The following is a 19,211-nucleotide window of genomic DNA, read 5'->3' on the forward strand; positions in this document are numbered from 1 at the left end:
TAAGTAAACAGCGGGTGGTGTATAGCACATTGGTAATCCCACTACTTGGAAATCACAAGGCTAGTCAGAAATGCAGAGTCATCTTCAGCAATATGATGAGATCCAGAACCAAACTGGGATACAAGAAACCAGGTCTCAAAAGTCAGTCAAATCAAAGCTTAAAATTAACGAATCAGCTCCTTTCCAAAACTCAGCCGCCAGGGCTGGGCGGAGGCGAAGTAGAACTTCCGGGAGGGAGGGACCAGGTAGCCATCTCAGATTGGGCCCCGCCAGGTGGGCGGGGCTTTTGCCGGCTAGACAGGTCTGAATTGGTCGGTCTGCAAGAGTCTCAGCCAATCAAGATGACGAAAGTGCCTCGCTCCGGCTCGCGCAGGCGCCTTCGGGCCGCAGAGGCGGGCGATCCGCGGGTTCCAGACTCCGGGTGTGCTTCCGGGCTGGTGGAGGCGTGACGTCAGGAAGAGGGCAGGTAGGTACGGGGTGCGGACCGGTCCGCGACGGCGACGGGGGTGGCAGGTCCTCAATCCCACCCCTTGGCCTGCCACGGGAGACCTGCGGCCTCGAGCGGGTTCCCAGGACCCAGCCGCCGTTTTCGGCCAATGGCGCCTCTAGGCGTCTTGTGGAGAAAATGAGCCCTCCTAGCCTGAGTTGAAACATGGTGCTTGGGAACAGTAGCTTTGGGGCCGGCGAGGTGGTTTAGCTGGTAGTGGCGCTTGCGGCCAACCTCACGACATGAGCTCGACCCCCGAGAATGGTCAAAGAATCGATTCTTATAGGCTGTTCTCTGACCTACACTCCCCACTTCGTTGTACCCTCCGCAAACACACACAAAACAAATAAATGTAATTTGTAAGGGGGCTAGCGAGGTGGCTCTGTGGTTAAGACCTTGAACTGCTCTAGCAGAAGACCAGGGTTCAGTTTCCAGAGCTCACAGCTGTCTGTATCTCCAGAGAATCCAACCCTCTACCCTTTCCGGGCACCTGTGCACACACATAAACAAAACAAAAATAATTTTTATAGTTGGTAGTAGGTAAGAGAAAGCTGGAATTGTCACTGTTCTTTGTCCCATGCCTGCTCTTCTCAATACTTAAGCCCTGTGATGACGCCCAATGGCATCCTCACTGACTGAATGCTTTAGAAAACATTTTCCCAAATGGGGAAAGTAGGAATCGGGTAGCAGCTGGCCCACAGTCAGGCAGCTAGGAAGCAGCAGAGAGGAGATTGATGCCCAAGCTGTAGTTTGCTGTGGCAAATGAGGTGAGGAGTGACCCTTGGCACTGAAGAACCCCCTGTGCCTCTAACCACCTGAGCAGTCTGTATGAAACCTGGCTGTGGTACTAGCCATTTAAGCTTAAGCTGGGGCTGGAGGATCTGGAGTCCTGGGCCAGCCTAGGCACATCGAAGGATATGCCTCAAACATGTTAAACGTTGTAAAGCAGACCCGGTTTCGTTTTTGTTTGGTTTGTTTTTGCTTTTTGAGACAGGGTCTCCCTGTGTGGTTCTGGATCTTGCTGTGTGGACCAGATTGGCCTCAAACTCAGTGTGTACCCTCCTGGTTCTGCTGTGACTATAGCTGCCCTCCCATCTCTCAGCATAGAGCACACGCATTCACACACACACACACACACACACACACACACACACACACACACACACACAGTGCTGAGATTAAAGACATGTACCATCACTCCCTAGAATGCATTCTCTTCTGACAGGTAATGAGTGGGCACTCGAGGAAAGTCAGACCCAGGTCCCCAGCTGGTAAGAGATGGAGCTTGAATTTAAACTCAGGCAGCTGTGCCCCCCGCCCTGGCTGGGTATTTAAGTACTTGGCCATCATAAGTATCTGGGAGAGGGCACACTGAGATGGCTTGGTAGGTATGCCCACCAAGCCTGACTACCTGCGTTCTATCCCCGACACGAGGAGAGGAGAGAACTGACTCCCACTCCTCCTCTGACCTGCACACACTGACACAGTCACACCTGTACACATACACACAGTGATTTCTTTTTTTCTTAATTTAAGGGTGGAAAGATGGCTCACACTGCTCTTCTGAAATATCAGAGTTCAGTTCCCAGACCCCATGTCAGGTGACTCAACATCTGTCTATAGTCCCAGCCCCAGGGAGTCGGACGTCCCCTCCTAGACTCTGGGCACAATCACACACTATTTAAAAATAAATTTCTCTTAAAAAAAAAAACTTCCCCCAAGGAGGTAGTGGCCTCCTAGCATTTAGCAGGCAGAAGCAGGCAGCTCAGGGGCAGCCAAGGCTACATAAGAGAAACCCTGTCTCAAAAAAACCAGAAACAAACAAAAAACAATTAAAAATAAAAACATTGTCAAGGCAGCTGGGAAGAGTGGGGAAAATCTTAAATGCAGTTTCTGGATTCTGGCACCTCAATTTGCATTTGAGGCTTTACCCCCACACAATGCCAACGTCAGGCTCTGGTGCTGTGTGAGTCCTCAGTGGTCATTGAATAAAAAATAAAAAGGAAAAGAAAGGTCATGACTGCTCCTAAGTGGAGCAGAAAGTCTATTGTAGATAAAAGGAGAGCAGAGGCAGAGCCGTCTGGGAGAGTCCAGAGAGAACATGGCCAGACTGAGCTGGACCATGTGAGGAGAGGAGAGGACAGGGGGAATCATGTGCAGCACCCAGGAGGGCAAAGATACAGAAACCCAGATGTGTGTGTGTGTGTGTGTGTGTGTGTGTGTGTGTGTGTGTGTATGCCTCTGGGAGGAGGGTAGCCCAACCCCTGGGCTAGAAAGTTTAGGGGACAGGATATACCAACCATACCCCTTAATCTGTAGGGACTGAGGGGTGCTGGGAGGACCAGGTGGCCAGGTCTGACTTGATATATTAACTAGGTGCCTCAGCCATTTGCCCTGGGTTTGAAGTTAACAGTTACCCACACAGCAGTGAGACATGACCCAACTGAAGCTAGCACAGTATGTCTTGGGCATAGGCTATAGCTCAGTGCTAGGACCCCTGCCTGGAATCCTCCAGTGAGGGTCAGGGAAGTGGAGCTTAGTGGGAGAGTACTGACTTAGCCTTTGTGAGGTTCTGAGTCCATCTCAGTGATTCAGGAACAGTCTGCTTGCCTGGCCTCTACAGACAGCCAGGGATTCAGCTTGTCCAGAACAGAGCAAGAGAGGAGAGGGGTAAGAGACTTCCTCAGAGAGCAATGGGAGGCAGAAAAGCCTGTAGATTTGATTATAAACTAGATGGGAGCTTCTAGGAGGCCGGGGCATGGTTACACTGCGTATATGTGAGTACTAGGCTGGTGAGTATATGTAAGTACTGAGTATATGTAAGTACTGAGTATATGTGAGTACTGAGAATATGTGAGTACTGGGCTGGTGAGTATATGTAAGTACTGAGTATATGTGAGTACTGGGCGTGTGAGTATATGTGTGTACTGAGTATATGTGAGTACTGGGCGGGTGAGTATATGTGAGTACTGAGTTTATGTGAGTACTGGACTGGTGAGTGTATGTAAGTACTGAGTATATGTGAGTACTGGGCCAGTGAGTATATGTAAGTACTGAGTGTATGTGAGTACTGAGTTTATGTGAGTACTGGGCTGGTGAGTGTATGTAAGTACTGAGTATATGTGAGTACTGAGAATATGTGAGTACTGGGCTGGTGAGTGTATGTAAGTACTGGGTATATGTGAGTACTGGGCCAGTGAGTATATGTGTGTACTGAGTATATGTGAGTACTGGGCCAGTGAGTATATGTGTGTACTGAGTATATGTGAGTACTGGGCCGGTGAGTATATGTGAGTACTGAGTTTATGTGAGTACTGGGCAGGTGAGGTGGCTCAGTGGCTTTCCACTAAGCCCACAGCCTGAGTGTAGTGTAAGGCTCACATGAGGAAAGGAGAGAACTGACTCCTACACGTTGTCCTCTGACCTCCATGTGCTTCACATGCCATACACACACAGAGAAATTCATGTTAAAAAGTGTACATTTAAAAGGAGCCCTTTGCAGCTTCTGCAGCAGGAGCAGGACAGGCAGTAGGAATTGAGGGAAGGGCTAGGACGGATACCAATTGTACTCGGTCACCTCAGTGTACAGTCTGGAGCCACACGGCTCTCTTACCTGTCTGTCTGTCTGTCTATCTGCCTCCCTCCCTCCCTCCAGGCTCTCCTTGGCTACCCCTGCATTCTGTGGAGGCTCAGCGTCAGGTTGCAGCTCAGAACTCCTGTGAACTCCAAGAACCAGAAGGCCACACAGCCCCATCTTCACAGGGCATCCCATAGCCTCCGCAGCCTCCCAAGGGCACTCCTCACTGCATGCGCTCGCCAGGCTGATTTCACAGTTGGAGCCTTGCTAGTAAGACCCTACAGGCAGTTCCCAAGATGGTGAGTAGAGGATTCCCAGGTCTGCACTCCTCCTGGCAGCCCTGCCCATCCCAGGCCCTGGAGTGGTCGTTATTGGTTGTCATATATGGTGGTTGCAGAGCTTCGCTGGGAACTGGAACACCCTGCCCCCAGTCACCTCTCTATGAAGATCTTGCTCCCTTCCTGCCCTTTCCCTTCCTTCCTGATGCTATTTAGCTAAGGATGATCTTAAACTCCTGGTCCTTCTTCCTCAGAGATCCATTTCCAAATGCAGGATTATGCCTCCCTGCTTCAGAGTCGGGGATGGAAGCCAGGGCCTTGCAAGTTCCAGACAGGAGTTCTGCCACTGAGCTACATCCCAGCCCTGCCTTAGCCCAGCCTTCCTTAGCCCAGCCCTGCCTTAGCCCAGCCTTCCTTAGCCCAGCCTTCCTTAGCCCAGCCCTGCCTTAGCCCAGCCTTCCTTACCCCAGCCTTCCTTACCCCAGCCTTCCTTACCCCAGCCCTGCCGTAGCCCAGCCTTCCTTAGCCCAGCCCTGCCTTAGCCCAGCCTTCCTTAGCCCAGCCCTGCCTTAGCCCAGCCTTACACTAGCCACTATGAAATGTGTGTGTCCCTGCCCACTTTCTTCTTCAGTTTAGCTCTAGGAAACTCATCCTCTGAAAAGGAGGCCCTGTACAGCTAAGCTAATCAATGACTTTTAAAAATAGATAATTATGCTTTTGTTTATTGTAGAGCAGGTGTGCGTGCATGTGGTAGTCAGCTTGGAGGAATTGGTTCCTCTTCCACCCTGTGGTCCCCACGTTTAAATGCAGGTCCTTAGGCTGGCAGACACCATCAGCCCTAAGCAGCCGCTCCTGCCTCACCACCCCTGACAGCAACACTGCTGCTTCCAGCTGAGCCTGCCTGCCGTGAGCGTCCAAACTCTCCCGTCTGCCCTCCCTGCTCTCCTTGAGACTCACGGCCTCTTCTGTCATTGGTTGTTCTTGCATGTGTGTTTATGGACACATTTCCAAATATAACCTGTTGAGTGCAAACACTGTCGCTCGTGTGTGTGTGTTTTTAGGGATGACATTTGGCACTGGGAACCCGTGGGTGTGTTTCTCTTTGGGGAGAGCAGCCTCACCTGCTCCCGGCTTTCCTCAGTTGCCTGTGGTTCTGTGTATAGGGTAGAGGCCTCATGGTCTTCACCCTGTCCTCTTTGACATGTTGGTTGGTGCTCTTGTTCAGCTCACTTGGGCAGTCGTGTGGGGGAACCTTCACGGGTATGGCTTGTAATGCCTCTAAGAGACATAGTCTCACAGCAAAGTCCTCTGGACCTCATAATCTCCTGCCTCCTCTCCCACAGTGGTCACTGTGCCAGAGCTGTTGGGGGGTTGCAGTTGGGCAGCTGCTGCACAACCCTGCGTATGGATCGGTTGTGGCTTTCCGTGTGGTCTCTGTCTCTTGCAAAGGGAAGTTTTCTTGATGAGGGATAAAGACCACACTTGTTGGTCTAGACCCCGGAGGAGGACATGGTAACCTGGATATGGGGTGTTGTGCGTAGGCCCTGCATGGCCTTCTCCAACATTTTCCCTCTGCTTTCAGGGGGAAAGGAAAGGCCAGAACAAGTACTATCCTCCGGACTTCAACCCCGAAAAGGTGAGCAGCTCCCCACAGCCGCACAGCTTAGGGACCAAGTGTGACAAGTCACCTAGAGAAGACTCGCAGGCCCCTCCTTGGACGATGCGTGCAGACTCTACCCAACTCTACCACTCCATTACATATAAAGCATTCCTAGAGATGCTGGTGTCCCTGGGGGCTCCTGGAACTGCTTCCTTCAGATACCAAGGACAAGTCTGTCCCTGGCCCCAAGCTGTGTACCTCCACACCTCCCATGTTGCTTGTAGGGTGTAAGAATGAAGCCCCTCCTACTTAGGAGGCATTGTCCCCCAGCATAGGAACAGCAAGGGAACAAGCTACCCAGCTTAGCCCGCTCTCCTTCACTTACCTTTCTACACAGCATGGCTCTCTCAACCGATACCACAACAGCCATCCACTTCGAGAACGGGCTCGGAAGCTCTCACAAGGCATCCTTATTATCCGGTAAGAAACTTCTCCCCTTCTCCCAAGACCTCCACTTTGCATCGATCTCATATCCCCTGATTGACTGACCCAATGCTGCAAGGTTATAATTCCATGAAGTTGGTAGACAGTGCATCAGTCAGCCATCACTGTGTGAGAGAACAATCAGTCAACTCTCGCTGTATGAGAGAACAATAAGCATTTTTATTGATAACAAGGCTGGGCGCCTCTTCTGGGCTTGGAAGGGGGACTAGGCCTTCTTCCTTTATTGATGAGTGCTTGGAGGCAGAAGACAAGTCCTGTGGGGCCTTGGCCTGTATGGGTAGACTGCTCCACAGTGGGTCTCTCTTCCAGCAGACCAGCTATATTATGGCTCCAAAAGAAGAAGTGCCAGGGCTCTTAAGGCCAAGACAAGACCTGACACCCTTGAACCTTCTTTACTATTAGTTGTGTGATCAGACCCTGACTCCAGGCCTGGGGCCAGACTCTATCTGGGTGGGACAAGCCAGAGAGTGATGCATAAGGAAATGAGCACAGGGGTTGGGGATTTAGCTCAGCGGTAGAGCGCTTGCCTAGCGAGCGCAAGGCCCTGGGTTCGGTCCCCAGCTCCAAAAAAAAAAAAAAAAAGGAAATGAGCACAGAAGAAAGAGTGGCCAGCCAGGGCCTGCACAGGTATACACACCTGCCTACCAGGGACTACGTGGCCTGAGGCAGGAGGACTACTTGAGTCCAAGAGTTCAGGAATAGACTAGGTAACACAGCCAGAATACATCTTAAGAAAAAAGGGGTGTGGGGAGCAATGACTCAGTGGGTAAAGGCATTTGTGGTCAAGCCAGATAACCTGAATTCAGTCCCCACACCCGCAGAATAGAAGGATAAAACCAACTCATGAAAGTCGTCTTCTGACCACCACACACAATGGTTAAATCAATAAATAAATGTAAGAACAAAACATTTAAAGAAGAAAAACAACGACAATTAAAAGTCCTTGTCTTTGTTTAGATTTGAAATGCCATACAACATCTGGTGTGACGGCTGTAAGAACCACATCGGCATGGGTGAGCGTGGGTGAGCGCCGCAATGGGTGAGCATGGGTGAGCGTCGCCCTCCCCACCTGCCTTGCCCACCCCTTCAGCCCCCTCTGCCAGGTGCTATGAGACACTGGAGATGTTGTCAACCCCACCTTCTGACAAATCAGAAGGTGGCAGGTACCCAAACCAGAGAGCAATGAGAAAGCTAGGCCCTGAGGTCCAGATCCTGGGCAAGGGCAGGGCAGGGTCCTGCCTCAGGGCTAGCTAGACTGCAGGAAAGACGATGACAATCTAGAAGCACAGTGCTGGGAGACAAGGTGGCTTGGGGAGGAAAGGATGAGGCTGAGAGGAAAGTGAGTGACCCGCAGACTACCTAAGGATGTGCACTGTCGGAACAGAGATCAAGCCTGGGGAATGTTTAAGCCCCTGGGTCCTGTTCCTAAGATTGGAAACGAAGGGAGCTGAACCTCCGCAGATGCCTCATGGCCACCTTTAGCCAAAGCTAAAGCAGCAGGCGGAGAGGAAGACAGGGAGGTCCTGCTATGGGCAGCACCCAGGCTCAGTTCTTTCCAGTCAAGCTCTGCGACTCAGTCAGAAGACAGGACTGGTTTACCTCCCAGGAAGAATCCAGATATCTTTGAAAAGAATAATGAAAGCTGAGTTTATTCACTCAGGTAGTGTGTATTTATTTATTAAGACAGGCTCTGGCTGTGTCATCAAGGTTGGCCTCAAACTCCATCTTGCTCTGCCTCTGCCTCCCAAGTTCTGAGGTCACAGACATACCCCACACTCAGCTCTCCATCGACATTTTTACCCTCGTTTCTCTCTCTTTTTGATGAGATGGGAAACAGAGGCCCAGAGGAATAAGGCACCCTGCTTAGGCACACACGGTTGGGAGTCAGTGGAAGCAGGCTTGGACAGGACCTTCTTTTCAGTCCACACTGTCTATAGCATGTACTCCAGTGCCTCCCAAAGTTCATTCTTTCCTACTGTGAGTTTCTGTGCCCACCCAGGGCACCTGCCCTGCCAGGCAGCAGATTATCCTGTCTGCCTCCCAGCCAAAGGAAAGCTGTAGAGGTGCCTTGGACCCAGCCTCTCTCTCCCCGCCCTCTCAGGTGTGCGCTACAATGCAGAAAAGAAGAAGGTCGGCAATTACTACACGACTCCGATCTACAGGTAGGAGCCTCTGGTGGCACTTTAGGGATAGGCATGGCTTCAGGCTACAGGGTCCATACAGGAGTCTTGAGGAGGAAAGATCTGAGCATCTTCCTCTAGAGCCTTCCTGTGTAGAGCTGTCCATCCGGTCTGTCACCCTCCTCCAGCATTTCATGGTTCCCACCTTCTCCAGTAAAAGGTCTCACTGCGCTTCAAGCCTTGTAACCTCTGCTCCCTCTACACACAAGCTAAATGGCTCCATCCCTGTGCTGTCTCAACACTGCCCTCAAAGGGCCCTTTTCTAAAGCTCTCACCTCTTGTGAGGTAGCTCTTCTGGGTGCGTTCTTAGGCACAGCAGCCCCTCCCAGAGCAGATTATCTTACTAGCAGCTTTCCCAACTGTTGGCACCCAGTTTGGCACAGAAGAGCCAATGGAGGGGAGAGGGGAGGAGTGGTGGGTGTGAGGATGCCTAAGTGGGTGACTAAATAGGTAGGAGAGTAAACAAGTAGAGGATGGGTAGGTGGATGGATCTGAAGACGGATACACAGACGGACCAATGGGCAGGCTGGCTGGATGGCTTGGTAGGCAGATGGATGGGTAGACAGACGTGGATGAATGAATTGATGGGATAGGTGAGTGGATGGGCTGGTGGGTGGGTAAATAGGTAAGGGATGAGCAAATGACAAAAGCCGGCTGTCATGTCTGGGTGGTGGGCTGTAGGTGGAGGTAGGGTCCTACTGTGTAGTCTGCGGAGTGCTGGCTCACACTGACGTTTCTAACAGTTGGGGTGAGAGCCAACATGAGCATGCAGAGCAGGCCCTGTACTCTGAACCTCCAGCCCCACCTTCGGCCTCTTGGTTGCTCCCTCTGTATGCAAGCCTGTGCATCTTCATCAGGGTTTGCCCAGATCTGAGCTGGGTTGGGTACTCAGTGACTTCTTGAAGAGTGTGGTACACCAAAAGAAGTGGGCAGTAGTTCTCAGGATAGGGCCACAGCATCCTAACTCCAGTTCCACTCCAGGTTCCGGATGAAATGCCACCTCTGTGTCAACTACATCGAGATGCAAACAGACCCTGCCAACTGTGACTATGTCATCGTGAGTGGTGCCAGTCGCAAGGAGGAGCGTTGGGACATGGAAGACAATGAGCAGGTGCTGACCACAGGTGAGCACCATCTGCTCGCTCATCCCACACAACCCTCAGCTGCTTCCCCAGAGTCATGCTTATGTGGTCCTTACAGAGCATGAGAAGAAAGAGAAACTGGAGACAGATGCCATGTTCCGCCTAGAGCATGGTGAGGCTGACCGCAGCACGCTAAAGAAGGCCCTTCCCACCCTCAGCCACATCCAGGAGGCACAGAATGCCTGGAAGGATGACTTTGCTCTGAATAGCATGCTACGGAGGCACTTCCGGGTGAGGGAACCCCACGGGGAAGCAGCACAGACTCCGAGCTGGGAGACCATGGTTCAGACCTGTGTCCCCACATCCCACCTGCAAGCTGGGCACTTGCTGGCTGACCCCGTAATCCCTGTGTGCTGCACAAGAGTCGCGCCCTGCCCAAATCTCTTCCTGCTACCATAACAAACACCACAGGCTGTGAAGTCTACTCTAAAATTATATTCTGTCCTGCTGTGCAAGCTGGAAGTCTAGCAGTGACACTCCTACAGATTGACTATGTACAGAGTGCCCAATCTCACTCCTCACAACTTCCTGCTGGTCTAAGGTTCAGGTAGGACGCACAGGCTCCCTAGGGCTCCTTTATAAACCAGGAAGAGCCCTCACAAAGTTGCCTCCCCAAAGCTGTCACAGAAAAGCTGTCACAGAAGGAACTAAGTTTCAACAGAAGCAGGGAGCCAGTTTCAACGGTGTCTCCCTGTGGTTCCGGCTACTCGGGACTGGAATGGGAGAATCACCCAAGCCCAGGAGTAGGAGACTAACCTCAAAAACAGAATGCTGGGCCCGGTGGCTCATGCTTCTAACCACAACACTCAGGAAGCTGAGGCAGGGGAACTACTTCAAGTTCCAGATCTGTCTAGGTTACAGAGGGAGACCTTGCCCTCCCACCCCCAAAATAAAAGGGTAGGAAAAATTCTAGGACCCCAGAATCATCAGTATGTCTCAGGCTTAAGTATGGTCTTAAATTCTCATCCCTGCCTGGGGTCACAGGCATGGGCTAGCACACCTTTTTATCAGGTTCAATATGATTTATCTAGTAGGTCATACCTGCAGCCCATCACTGATCAAAGTGTAGCCTTGTGGCACATGGCCATCTTTTTGTCATGAATGCAGGACTCTGACGTTCAGAACCTCTATATATGGGACCACTTTTGTATCACAGATTCTGTATGGGCCCTTCCCTTGCTTCAGTGTCAAGGGAGAAACTGACCCAGTGGCTGGACTGAGGCCACTGGGTCTCAAGGAGGTGGGGTTCTGATGTTCCTGCCTGTGTGCCACACCCACCCATAGGAGAAAAAGAAAGCTATGCAGGAGGAGGAAGAGAAGGACCAGGCCCTGCAGGCGAAAGCCAACCTAGCCATCCCTCTTGTGCCAGAGTCGGAGGATGACCGCAGGCTGGCTGCCCTGCTAAGGTTGCACACCCTGGACTGTGAGTGCTGGCTCTAGGCTGGGGGGTTCATGGGAAGCAGAGGTTGCAGGGTTTGGAGGCACTTGATCCCTGGGGGGCCATGTTCTTTACACTGGTGTGAAGAAAGCTCAAGGCCAGGGGTATGCTCTGTGCCTATTCTGCCCGAGCCCTGGCCCGTGTATAGCACTCCCTCTTCCCTACAGCTTATGAGGACAAACAGAGAATGAAGCGGACAGAGATCATCCACCGATCATGGTTCCCCTCAGCCCAGGGACCCAGCACTAGCAGCAGCAAAGCTAGCACTGTCCTGAAGAAGCTGTGCCGGGGCCGCAGACCACCCACCGGCAGCGCAGGGGCAGCGGGGGACCTGGGCATAGTGAGGAGAAAGTCTCGAGAAGCTCCAGAAAGTCCCCAGTGTACAGCGGACAACTCCTTGTCAGAAGAACCAAGAGGACCACCCGGAACCACCCCAGACAGCAAGACACTTCAAGGGACAGCAGAGGCACCCAGGACCAGCAAGACACTAGAATCTAAGAGAAACTGTAGTGATCAAGCCTTACCCCTAGGTTCCTCCCAGGAGGACCTGCTGCACCCCAACACCCCCAACACCTCCCTGGTGGCTGACTACTCTGACTCAGAGAGCGAGTAAGGGAGTCAGAACTCCAGGACTAAAAACCATGACTTGTCCAGACCCTAGGGACTGGCTGCATTGCTGCCAACCCAGCCATAAACTTATCTTCCTATACAGATTATTATTTATTTGGTTTTGGTGAGGATGCCTGTGCCTTGATGTAACCCTTGATACCTGAACATTAAAGTTCTCTGTCCCTGCCTTGTGGTACTAAACTCACCTAGTAGCTGCCCAGCTGTCACTTCCACCCAGCTAAGCAATGCTACTGTAGCACCGTTGTGACAGCAGTGTGGTCCCACACAGCATGATGCAGGGTTTCAGATACTGATCAAGATTGGCCATGGCCTGGGGTGAGGGCAGGGACTACATTAGGAAGGTTGAAAAGAGGCCAGGCTGCTGGAGCCAGAGAAAGAACGCTGAAGCTAGGCAGGAAGAACGTCCAGGCTCCATGTCATAGGCTGGAGTGGGCCACTGATCATGGCCAACCAGTAGGGATGCTTGTGAAACAACCATCAAACCCCCGCTAATCCAGCCAGGTATAGGGGCAGACACCTATCATCCTGGCACACCAGCAATAGAAACAAGGTGTGGTCCAGCTTTAAGATAGGGTTTCTCAGGGCTGGAGAGATGGCTCAGCGGTTAAGAGCACCCGACTACTCTTCCAGAGGTCCTGAGTTCAATTCCCAGCAACCACATGGTGACTCACAACCATCTGTAAAGAGACCCGATGCCCTCTTCTGGTGTATCTGAAGACAGCTACAGTGTACTTATATATAATAAATGAATAAATCTTAAAAAAAAAGATAGGGTTTCTCTTGTAGCCCTGGCTGTCCTGGAGCTCTCTTTGTAGACTAAGGAAGACTCAGACTCACAGATCTCCCAAATGCTGGGATTAGAATCTTGAGATTTATTTTTAAGTGTTTGCATGTGTAAGTATGTTGCCCCACTGAAGTCTGAAAAAGGACCTTGAATCCCTTAAAACTAGAGACAGAGGCAGCCGTGAAGCCAGTGGTCCTCTACAAGAGCAATATGGACTCAACCATTGAGCAGTCTCTTCAGCCCCTAAGAATAAAAGCCCCTCATGGTGCTTGCTTTTAAAGAAATGTAGACAAACGTAGTCCTACGGAAGGTTGTGATTAAGCGCTGGGTGTCGGTGAGCCATAGATGAGCAGAGCTGACGCTGCCAAGTCGTAGCTAACAAATGGACGGTTCTCCGCAAAAATAACCCAGTCACTTAGCATCTTGAGCTCCCAACTAGCCCTTAGGACAAGTTGTGGTCACTCGGGAAGACGCTGATCACGGGACTACTAGGGCGGCGTGTGCGCATGCGCATGCGGCAGGACGCAACTCCGCCCCGCAACCTGTGCGGGATTCTGTGTGGCCCTGTACGGTAGGCAACATGAGACTGGAAGCGATCCGCTACTCGCCGGGCTCGCTGCAGATCCTCGACCAGCTGCAGCTGCCGGAGCACTGCCACTACGAGACGCTGAGCTCCGTGCAGCAGGCCAGGGAAGCTATCCGCGCCATGAAGGTGCGCGGCGCTCCCGCCATCGCGCTGGTGGGCTGCCTCAGCCTGGCTGTAGAGCTGCGGGCCGGTGCCGGCGGTCCCGGGCTCGCCGCTCTGGTGGCCTTCGTGCGAGACCAGCTGAGCCTCCTTGTCGCCGCCCGGCCCACAGCTGTCAACATGGCCCGCGCCGCCCGCGATCTGACTCACATGGCGGCCCGAGAGGCGGAACTAGAGGGTGCTACTGAAGAGACCGTGCGGGAAAGGTACGGGATCCTGGACCAGACACTGAACCAAACTGAAGCTGTTGACCTCCCTTTTCCATTCTGATGCCAGGGAGCAGGCGCAGTGCATGCATGTACCGTGTCCAGGGGCCCACAGACAGGATTGGAGTCCATCTCTGCTCTGTGTTCCCCCAAGTCCTTGAATTCAGCCTATTAGCAGCGCCACACCAGTTTCATTAACACCGGTTCTGTCTGTCATGTTTGCCTTGAAGTCTTGTGTGTTCTGCCTTGCTTTCCTCTCTACCTTTTTCTATCACATCCCACTTCCGGTCAAATCACTTTATTCTTACTACTTTTCTGTTACACCTGCTTCTGACCTGAAACTGGACTGTAGAGCATTAAAGCACTAGAGTTAGAATTCCATCAACAGGTTCCTGCTCCTTCCCCTCCTCTTCTGTAAAAACACCTTTTCCCTGATTCTGCCCCTCTTATTCATCAACTGCCTCTCTTACCTTAACGTCATCATCACAGAGGTAAAAGGTTTCCTTGTCTTTACTGCTGCGCCCCACCCCCAGCACCTGGCTCACATATATTAGTGAGCAGAATGGCAGTTGTGTCCTCAGAGAAGCTCTAAGGACCCCACAGCCTTAAAGGTTTAACTTTTAAAGTTAGCCAGGTCCCTTCCAACAGTGCTAAGAGCTTCTTTTGTCCCCAGAGTGATCCGCTTTGCCGAGGACATGTTGGAGAAAGACCTCAAAGATAACCGGAGCATTGGCGACTTGGGAGCCCGCCATCTCCTAGAGCAGACCAACCCCAGGGGTGGCAAGGTGACTGTGCTGACCCACTGTAACACTGGTGCTCTGGCCACTGCCGGCTACGGTACAGCGTTAGGTGAGGAGGCACCTTCAATTGTCAGGGCATGGGAGAGTCTTGGGGTGCAAGGCAAAGCAACTGGAGCTGGGGGTGTAGTTCAGTGACTAGTGTTGGGATTAGAAATCGAAGCTTGAATCCGGACAAACCACACCAGGCCAACATGGTCCCACGTGGAGGAGGACGAAAGAGACAGGGGGTTGAGGGGGCGAGAGAAGAGAGAGAAAGAGAAGAAGAGGAAGAGGGCAGAAAGGGTCTGCCTTTTATTTGAAATGTGATATAATTGCTCCCAGGTGAAGGTGGGAGTTGAACCAAAGGGAATTTATGGCCGTTGCCATGGCAACAGATGCTCAGTTGCTGTCACTGCCATCTAAGACTGGCTCAAAAGTTTAAAAGCATGGACCCCTCCTGCAAAGTTCTCAGCACCCACAGTCGCTACCTGCAACACGGAACACCCAACACCCTCTTCTGGCCTCCGTGGGCACAAGCACTTACATGCATGGAGACACGCACACACATAAAAATAAACACTTTAGGGATGGAGAGATGGCTCAGCGGTTAAGAGCACTGACTGCTGAGTTCAATTCCCAGCAACCACATGGTGGCTCTCAACCATCTGTAATGGGATCCAATGCCCTCTTCTGGTGTGTCTGAAGACAGCTACGGTGTCCTCGTAAATAAAATATATCTTAAAAAAATAAAAGTAAATAAACACTTTAAAAGAGTACATACTTAACTTAGTATATACTAAATCCAGGATTTAGTCCCCAAAACCCAAAAGAAGAAACGACTTCAGCTACAGAAGTGTGAATATTAGTTTAGTTTAGTTTTTTTCAAATAGTGCTTTGTGTATATGAGTGGTTTTGCCTGCCGTGTGCATCTACACCATGCATGTACTTTGTGCCCAGAAGACAGAAGACGGTGTTGGATTCCCTGAAGCTAGAGGAACAGATGGTTGTGAGCCACCCTGTGGGTATTGGGAACCAAACCAGGTCCTCTGTAAGAGCAGCAAGTGCTGCTAGCCACAGAGCAGCCTCTTCAGTCCAGCATATTCGTTTGTTTGTTCTTTTTCCCCACTCCCCAGTATATTAACTCCTGTATAAAAACACTTGGGAAGTCATCTGCAGGTGTGAGCTCATCAAGGGTCTCAACCAGTGGCGTTAGGACCCTGTCCCTCCTCTCGCACACGGATTAAAGTAGTTCTGCCATCAGAGATTAGAAACGTCCCCTGGGTCACCTGCCTGGCCTGGCCACATACCTACAGAAGGGGCATAGCATCAACTCCCAGAGGACAGGGGAGCAGAGAATGACACACCCTGAGTAAGTAGCCACGAGATAGAGATTTGGGAGCCAAGGTGCAAATTCCTCTTGGCCCTTGGTTCTCAAGAAAGCTCTGCTATCTGCCAGAGGCCAGTATGCTTGATCTTGGGAACCCAGATCTTCAGAACGAGACTCCTGTGTCCCATTTATTGACTCAGCCAGCAATTAAGCAACCACTGAGCCATGGAGAGACTCGAGGCTCCTGCAGCCTGGAATACGAGGGATGACAGGGGGTTCCATCCATTCCCAGCACTGCAGAACACACAGAAGATAAACTATTAGCAGGCGCTAAGAACCACTCAGCAGGCTAGGGCAAAGAAGAGCATCTTTCAAGGCGTAACCTGAGCCATATAGCAAGACCCCGCCTCAACATTGACAAGGTCAGGGCAGGGACTAAAGATCAGAATGGTGGGGTTGCTATGTGAGATTGAGGCGCCTCGGGGTGTCAGGACGGAGATGTAAAGATGAGGTGGGAAGAGTGCGTCAGGCACAGGAAAGGCTGTGCACCACACTTGCAGCCCTGGCCTGGGGATCACCCTGTGGGTCTGCCGGTCTGCCCACAGGTGTGATCCGCTCACTGCACGAGATGGGTCGACTGGAGCATACCTTCTGCACGGAAACCCGGCCCTACAACCAGGGAGCGCGGCTGACAGCCTTCGAGCTGGTGTACGAAAAGATCCCTGCGACTCTCATCACTGACAGTATGGCCGCTGCAGCCATGGCACACCAGGGTGTGTCAGGTGAGTGGGCTGGGCACAGTGGGGCAGGTAACGCCTTGGGCATCCAGAACCAGGTATGTGACCTCCCTGATTCTCCCCCAACCCCCAGCTGTGGTAGTGGGAGCTGATCGTGTTGTTGCCAACGGAGACACAGCCAACAAGATAGGCACCTACCAGCTGGCCATCGTCGCCAAGCACCACGGTGTCCCCTTCTATGTGGCTGCCCCCAGTTCATCCTGTGACCTCCGTCTGGAGACTGGAAAGGAGATTGTCATAGAGGAACGCCCCAGCCAGGAGCTGACTGACCTGAATGGAGTCAGGATTGCTGCACAGGGTAAGGTGTGGGGTTGGCACTCTGGGTAGTGTGAGCTTCAGTGGCATGAGCTGCCTGGCTCTTTCAAGCTACTCCTTGTCTGGATTCTGATGCTGGAGGTTAAAGTCAAGGCCAGACTGTATAAATAAATAGTACTGGGGTCGTGATGGAGCTCAGTAGGTAGAGAGTTGGGATAAGGACCTGAGTTTGGGGCTCAGAGCCAACTTTTTTTTTTAAAGAATTATTTATTTTATGAGAACACTGTAGCTGTCTTTAGACACACCAGAATAGCATCGGATCCCATTAGAGATGGTTGTGAGCACCATGTGGTTGCTGGGAATTGAACTCAGGACCCCTGGAAGAACAGTCAATGCTCTTAACCACTGAACTATCTCTCTGGCCCCCTAGAACCAGCTTTTTAAAAATCCAGGTATGGCGGCCCCGGTTTGTAATCCTAGTACTGGGGAGGCAGAACTGGCAGCTCCCTGGGGCTTCTGGCCAGCAGAGTACGGTCAGTGAGCCCAGGTTCAGTGAGAGACCCTGTCTCAATAAGTTGGACAGTTCCTGAGGTACCACAACTAAGGTTTGCCCAAGGCCTCTATATGCAAGAAAATGTGCACACACATAAAGAATTGTGCTAGGTGTGGTAATCCCAACATTCCAGAAGCCCAGGCAGGAGGAGCCACACAAGTTCAAGATGGTACAAGTGAGTTTCGGGCAGTGTAGGCTACCAAATGATGCCCTGTCAGAAAAGCATAAATCCAACAAATTTCAACCTGCACAGATATCTGCATAGAAAGCCAGGGGTAGTGGTTCATACCATACCTGTGACCCCAGCACTGGGGAGGCTGAGGCAGGAGGACTGCTGAGAGTTCATCGAACATAGTGAGACACACACACACACACACACACACACACAATCTAAAAAATCAGAGCCAGATGGTGGTGGCAGCCATACACGCCTTTAATCCCAGCACTTGCAGAGATAGGCAGATCTTTGAGTTTGAGGCCAGCCTGGTCTACAGCATGAGTTCTAGGACAGCCAGAGCTACACAGAAGCTCTGGGCCCTGGTGGCTGTTCAGGAGGTTGAGGCAGGAAGATCACCAGTTCAAGGCCAACCTAGTCAATATAAACTTTATCCCAAAATAAACATCTTAGAGACAGCCAATGGTGTAACTCAGGTATGTATGAAGGACATAACAGTATGTGCAAGACCTGAGATTTAACCCCGAAACTACATCAAAAACATTTTAAGTTAAAAACAACCAAAATGGGCTAGAGAGATGGCTCAGTGGTTAAGAGCACTGACTGCTCTTCCAGAGGTAATGGGTTCAAATCCCAGCAACCACATGGTGGCTCACGACCATCTGTAAGGGGATCTGATGCCCTATTCTAGTGTGTCTGAAGACAGCGACAGTGTACTTATTTATAATAAATAAATGAATCTTTAAAAAACACAATCAAAACATATCATATACAGAAGTCTCAAAGAATAACAGACATTATAAAATAATTTGTTAATCTTGGCAGTGTACAACTGGTAAACCTAGCACTCAGGAGGTGGAGACAGGAAGGCCAGGACATCATAACCAGCCTTGGCTACATAGAAAATTTGAGGCTAGCCCAAGCTACATGTATGGTCCTGTGTTAGAGAAGTAATTACATTTTTTTAAACTGGTTTTTGAAACATCTATGAAGGGCTCCACCCGATCCTGAGAACCAGAAAAACAGATGCAACAGCGAAAGCACACCCATGTCTGAGTCGGTGCAAAGGCCCTGGGGTGGATTCTTAAAATTTTAGGGGCAGGCAAGAGTAGGGTAGAAATCATCCATAAGGCTGAAGCCTGCTTGGGCAGCACAATGAGGCTGTGCTCTCGCTTGGCCTCAGTGCTTGCATTTCTATGCATTATTTGGTGTCTGTGAATCTCTAGATTCTCAGGACTCTAAAGCCTAAGAATTACTGTGGGTGAGGACAAATGCCAACAGCCAGGGAATTCTCAGGGCCAGCTGCCAATCTCACGTGCCCTCTCTCCCCCGCAGGAATCCGGGTTTGGAATCCTGCCTTTGATGTCACCCCCCACGAACTCATCACAGGCGGCATCATCACTGAGCTGGGTGTCTTTGCCCCTGAGGAGCTCCGTGCAGCCTTAAGTGCCATCATCTTCTCAGAGGGACAGACCCTAGATAGTCCCCAGATGTGACTAGCTGGCTCTCCCTGCCCTGCCTTCTTCTGGTTTTATAATAAAGTTATCAAATGGCTACCCAAAGTTCATCTTCATCCACAGTCCCTCCTCCAGCTTCAGGAGCAGCTATGGTTTGCCAGGTTCAGCAGAGCTCCAGCATCCACAGCAAAGCAGAAGCCCAGGCTCCTCCTTAGAATGATCTATGCATGGGGCGAAAGCCAGATGTGGGAGTCATACACCTATCATCCCAGTGCCTGGGAGGCCGAGGCAGGAAGA

At 51.4% G+C, this 19,211-nt stretch overlaps 2 protein-coding genes across 5 annotated transcripts; both read left to right on the top strand.

Moving 5' to 3' along the window:
• Positions 1 to 391: 391 nt before the first annotated feature.
• Positions 392 to 12,016, top strand: Ccdc130 (coiled-coil domain containing 130). Of its 4 annotated transcripts, none has more exons than XM_032887895.1 (10): positions 392 to 466; positions 4,143 to 4,363; positions 5,925 to 5,978; positions 6,340 to 6,422; positions 7,404 to 7,495; positions 8,548 to 8,608; positions 9,608 to 9,750; positions 9,827 to 9,999; positions 11,053 to 11,191; positions 11,374 to 12,016. In XM_032887895.1, exons 5-10 carry the CDS (start codon positions 7,492 to 7,494, stop codon positions 11,817 to 11,819), a joined length of 966 nt encoding a protein of 321 aa, XP_032743786.1. In that variant the 5' UTR covers positions 392 to 466; positions 4,143 to 4,363; positions 5,925 to 5,978; positions 6,340 to 6,422; positions 7,404 to 7,491; the 3' UTR covers positions 11,820 to 12,016. The 4 variants fall into 4 exon arrangements, with proteins under 4 accessions (XP_032743786.1, XP_032743785.1, XP_032743782.1 ...); XM_032887894.1 differs by having other exon boundaries at positions 7,404 to 7,485; XM_032887891.1 differs by having other exon boundaries at positions 7,404 to 7,459.
• Positions 12,017 to 13,127: 1,111 nt separating this feature from the next.
• On the top strand, positions 13,128 to 19,013 carry Mri1 (methylthioribose-1-phosphate isomerase 1). The gene is made up of 5 exons (XM_032887980.1): positions 13,128 to 13,571; positions 14,245 to 14,420; positions 16,283 to 16,459; positions 16,548 to 16,772; positions 18,793 to 19,013. Exons 1-5 carry the CDS (start codon positions 13,201 to 13,203, stop codon positions 18,951 to 18,953), a joined length of 1,110 nt encoding a protein of 369 aa, XP_032743871.1. The 5' UTR covers positions 13,128 to 13,200; the 3' UTR covers positions 18,954 to 19,013.
• The last annotated feature ends 198 nt before the right edge of the window (positions 19,014 to 19,211 follow it).

This window comes from Rattus rattus, chromosome 17, assembly GCF_011064425.1.
Source record: "Rattus rattus isolate New Zealand chromosome 17, Rrattus_CSIRO_v1, whole genome shotgun sequence".
In the NCBI taxonomy this organism is placed as follows: Eukaryota; Metazoa; Chordata; class Mammalia; order Rodentia; family Muridae; genus Rattus; species Rattus rattus.

What these genes read in the sequence shown, in the direction of transcription:
- Ccdc130 (XM_032887891.1), top strand. An exon ending in CGGACTTCAACCCCGAAAAG is followed by an intron (nt 5,979 to 6,339) that starts GTGAGCAGCTCC and finishes CTTTCTACACAG; the next exon opens with CATGGCTCTCTCAACCGATA. An exon ending in TGAGCAGGTGCTGACCACAG is followed by an intron (nt 9,751 to 9,826) that starts GTGAGCACCATC and finishes TGGTCCTTACAG; the next exon opens with AGCATGAGAAGAAAGAGAAA.
- Mri1 (XM_032887980.1), top strand. Translation starts at nt 13,201, where the DNA reads ATGAGACTGGAAGCGATCCGCTACTCGCCGGGCTCGCTGCAGATCCTC. An exon ending in CGGCTACGGTACAGCGTTAG is followed by an intron (nt 14,421 to 16,282) that starts GTGAGGAGGCAC and finishes GTCTGCCCACAG; the next exon opens with GTGTGATCCGCTCACTGCAC. An exon ending in GGCACACCAGGGTGTGTCAG is followed by an intron (nt 16,460 to 16,547) that starts GTGAGTGGGCTG and finishes CCCAACCCCCAG; the next exon opens with CTGTGGTAGTGGGAGCTGAT.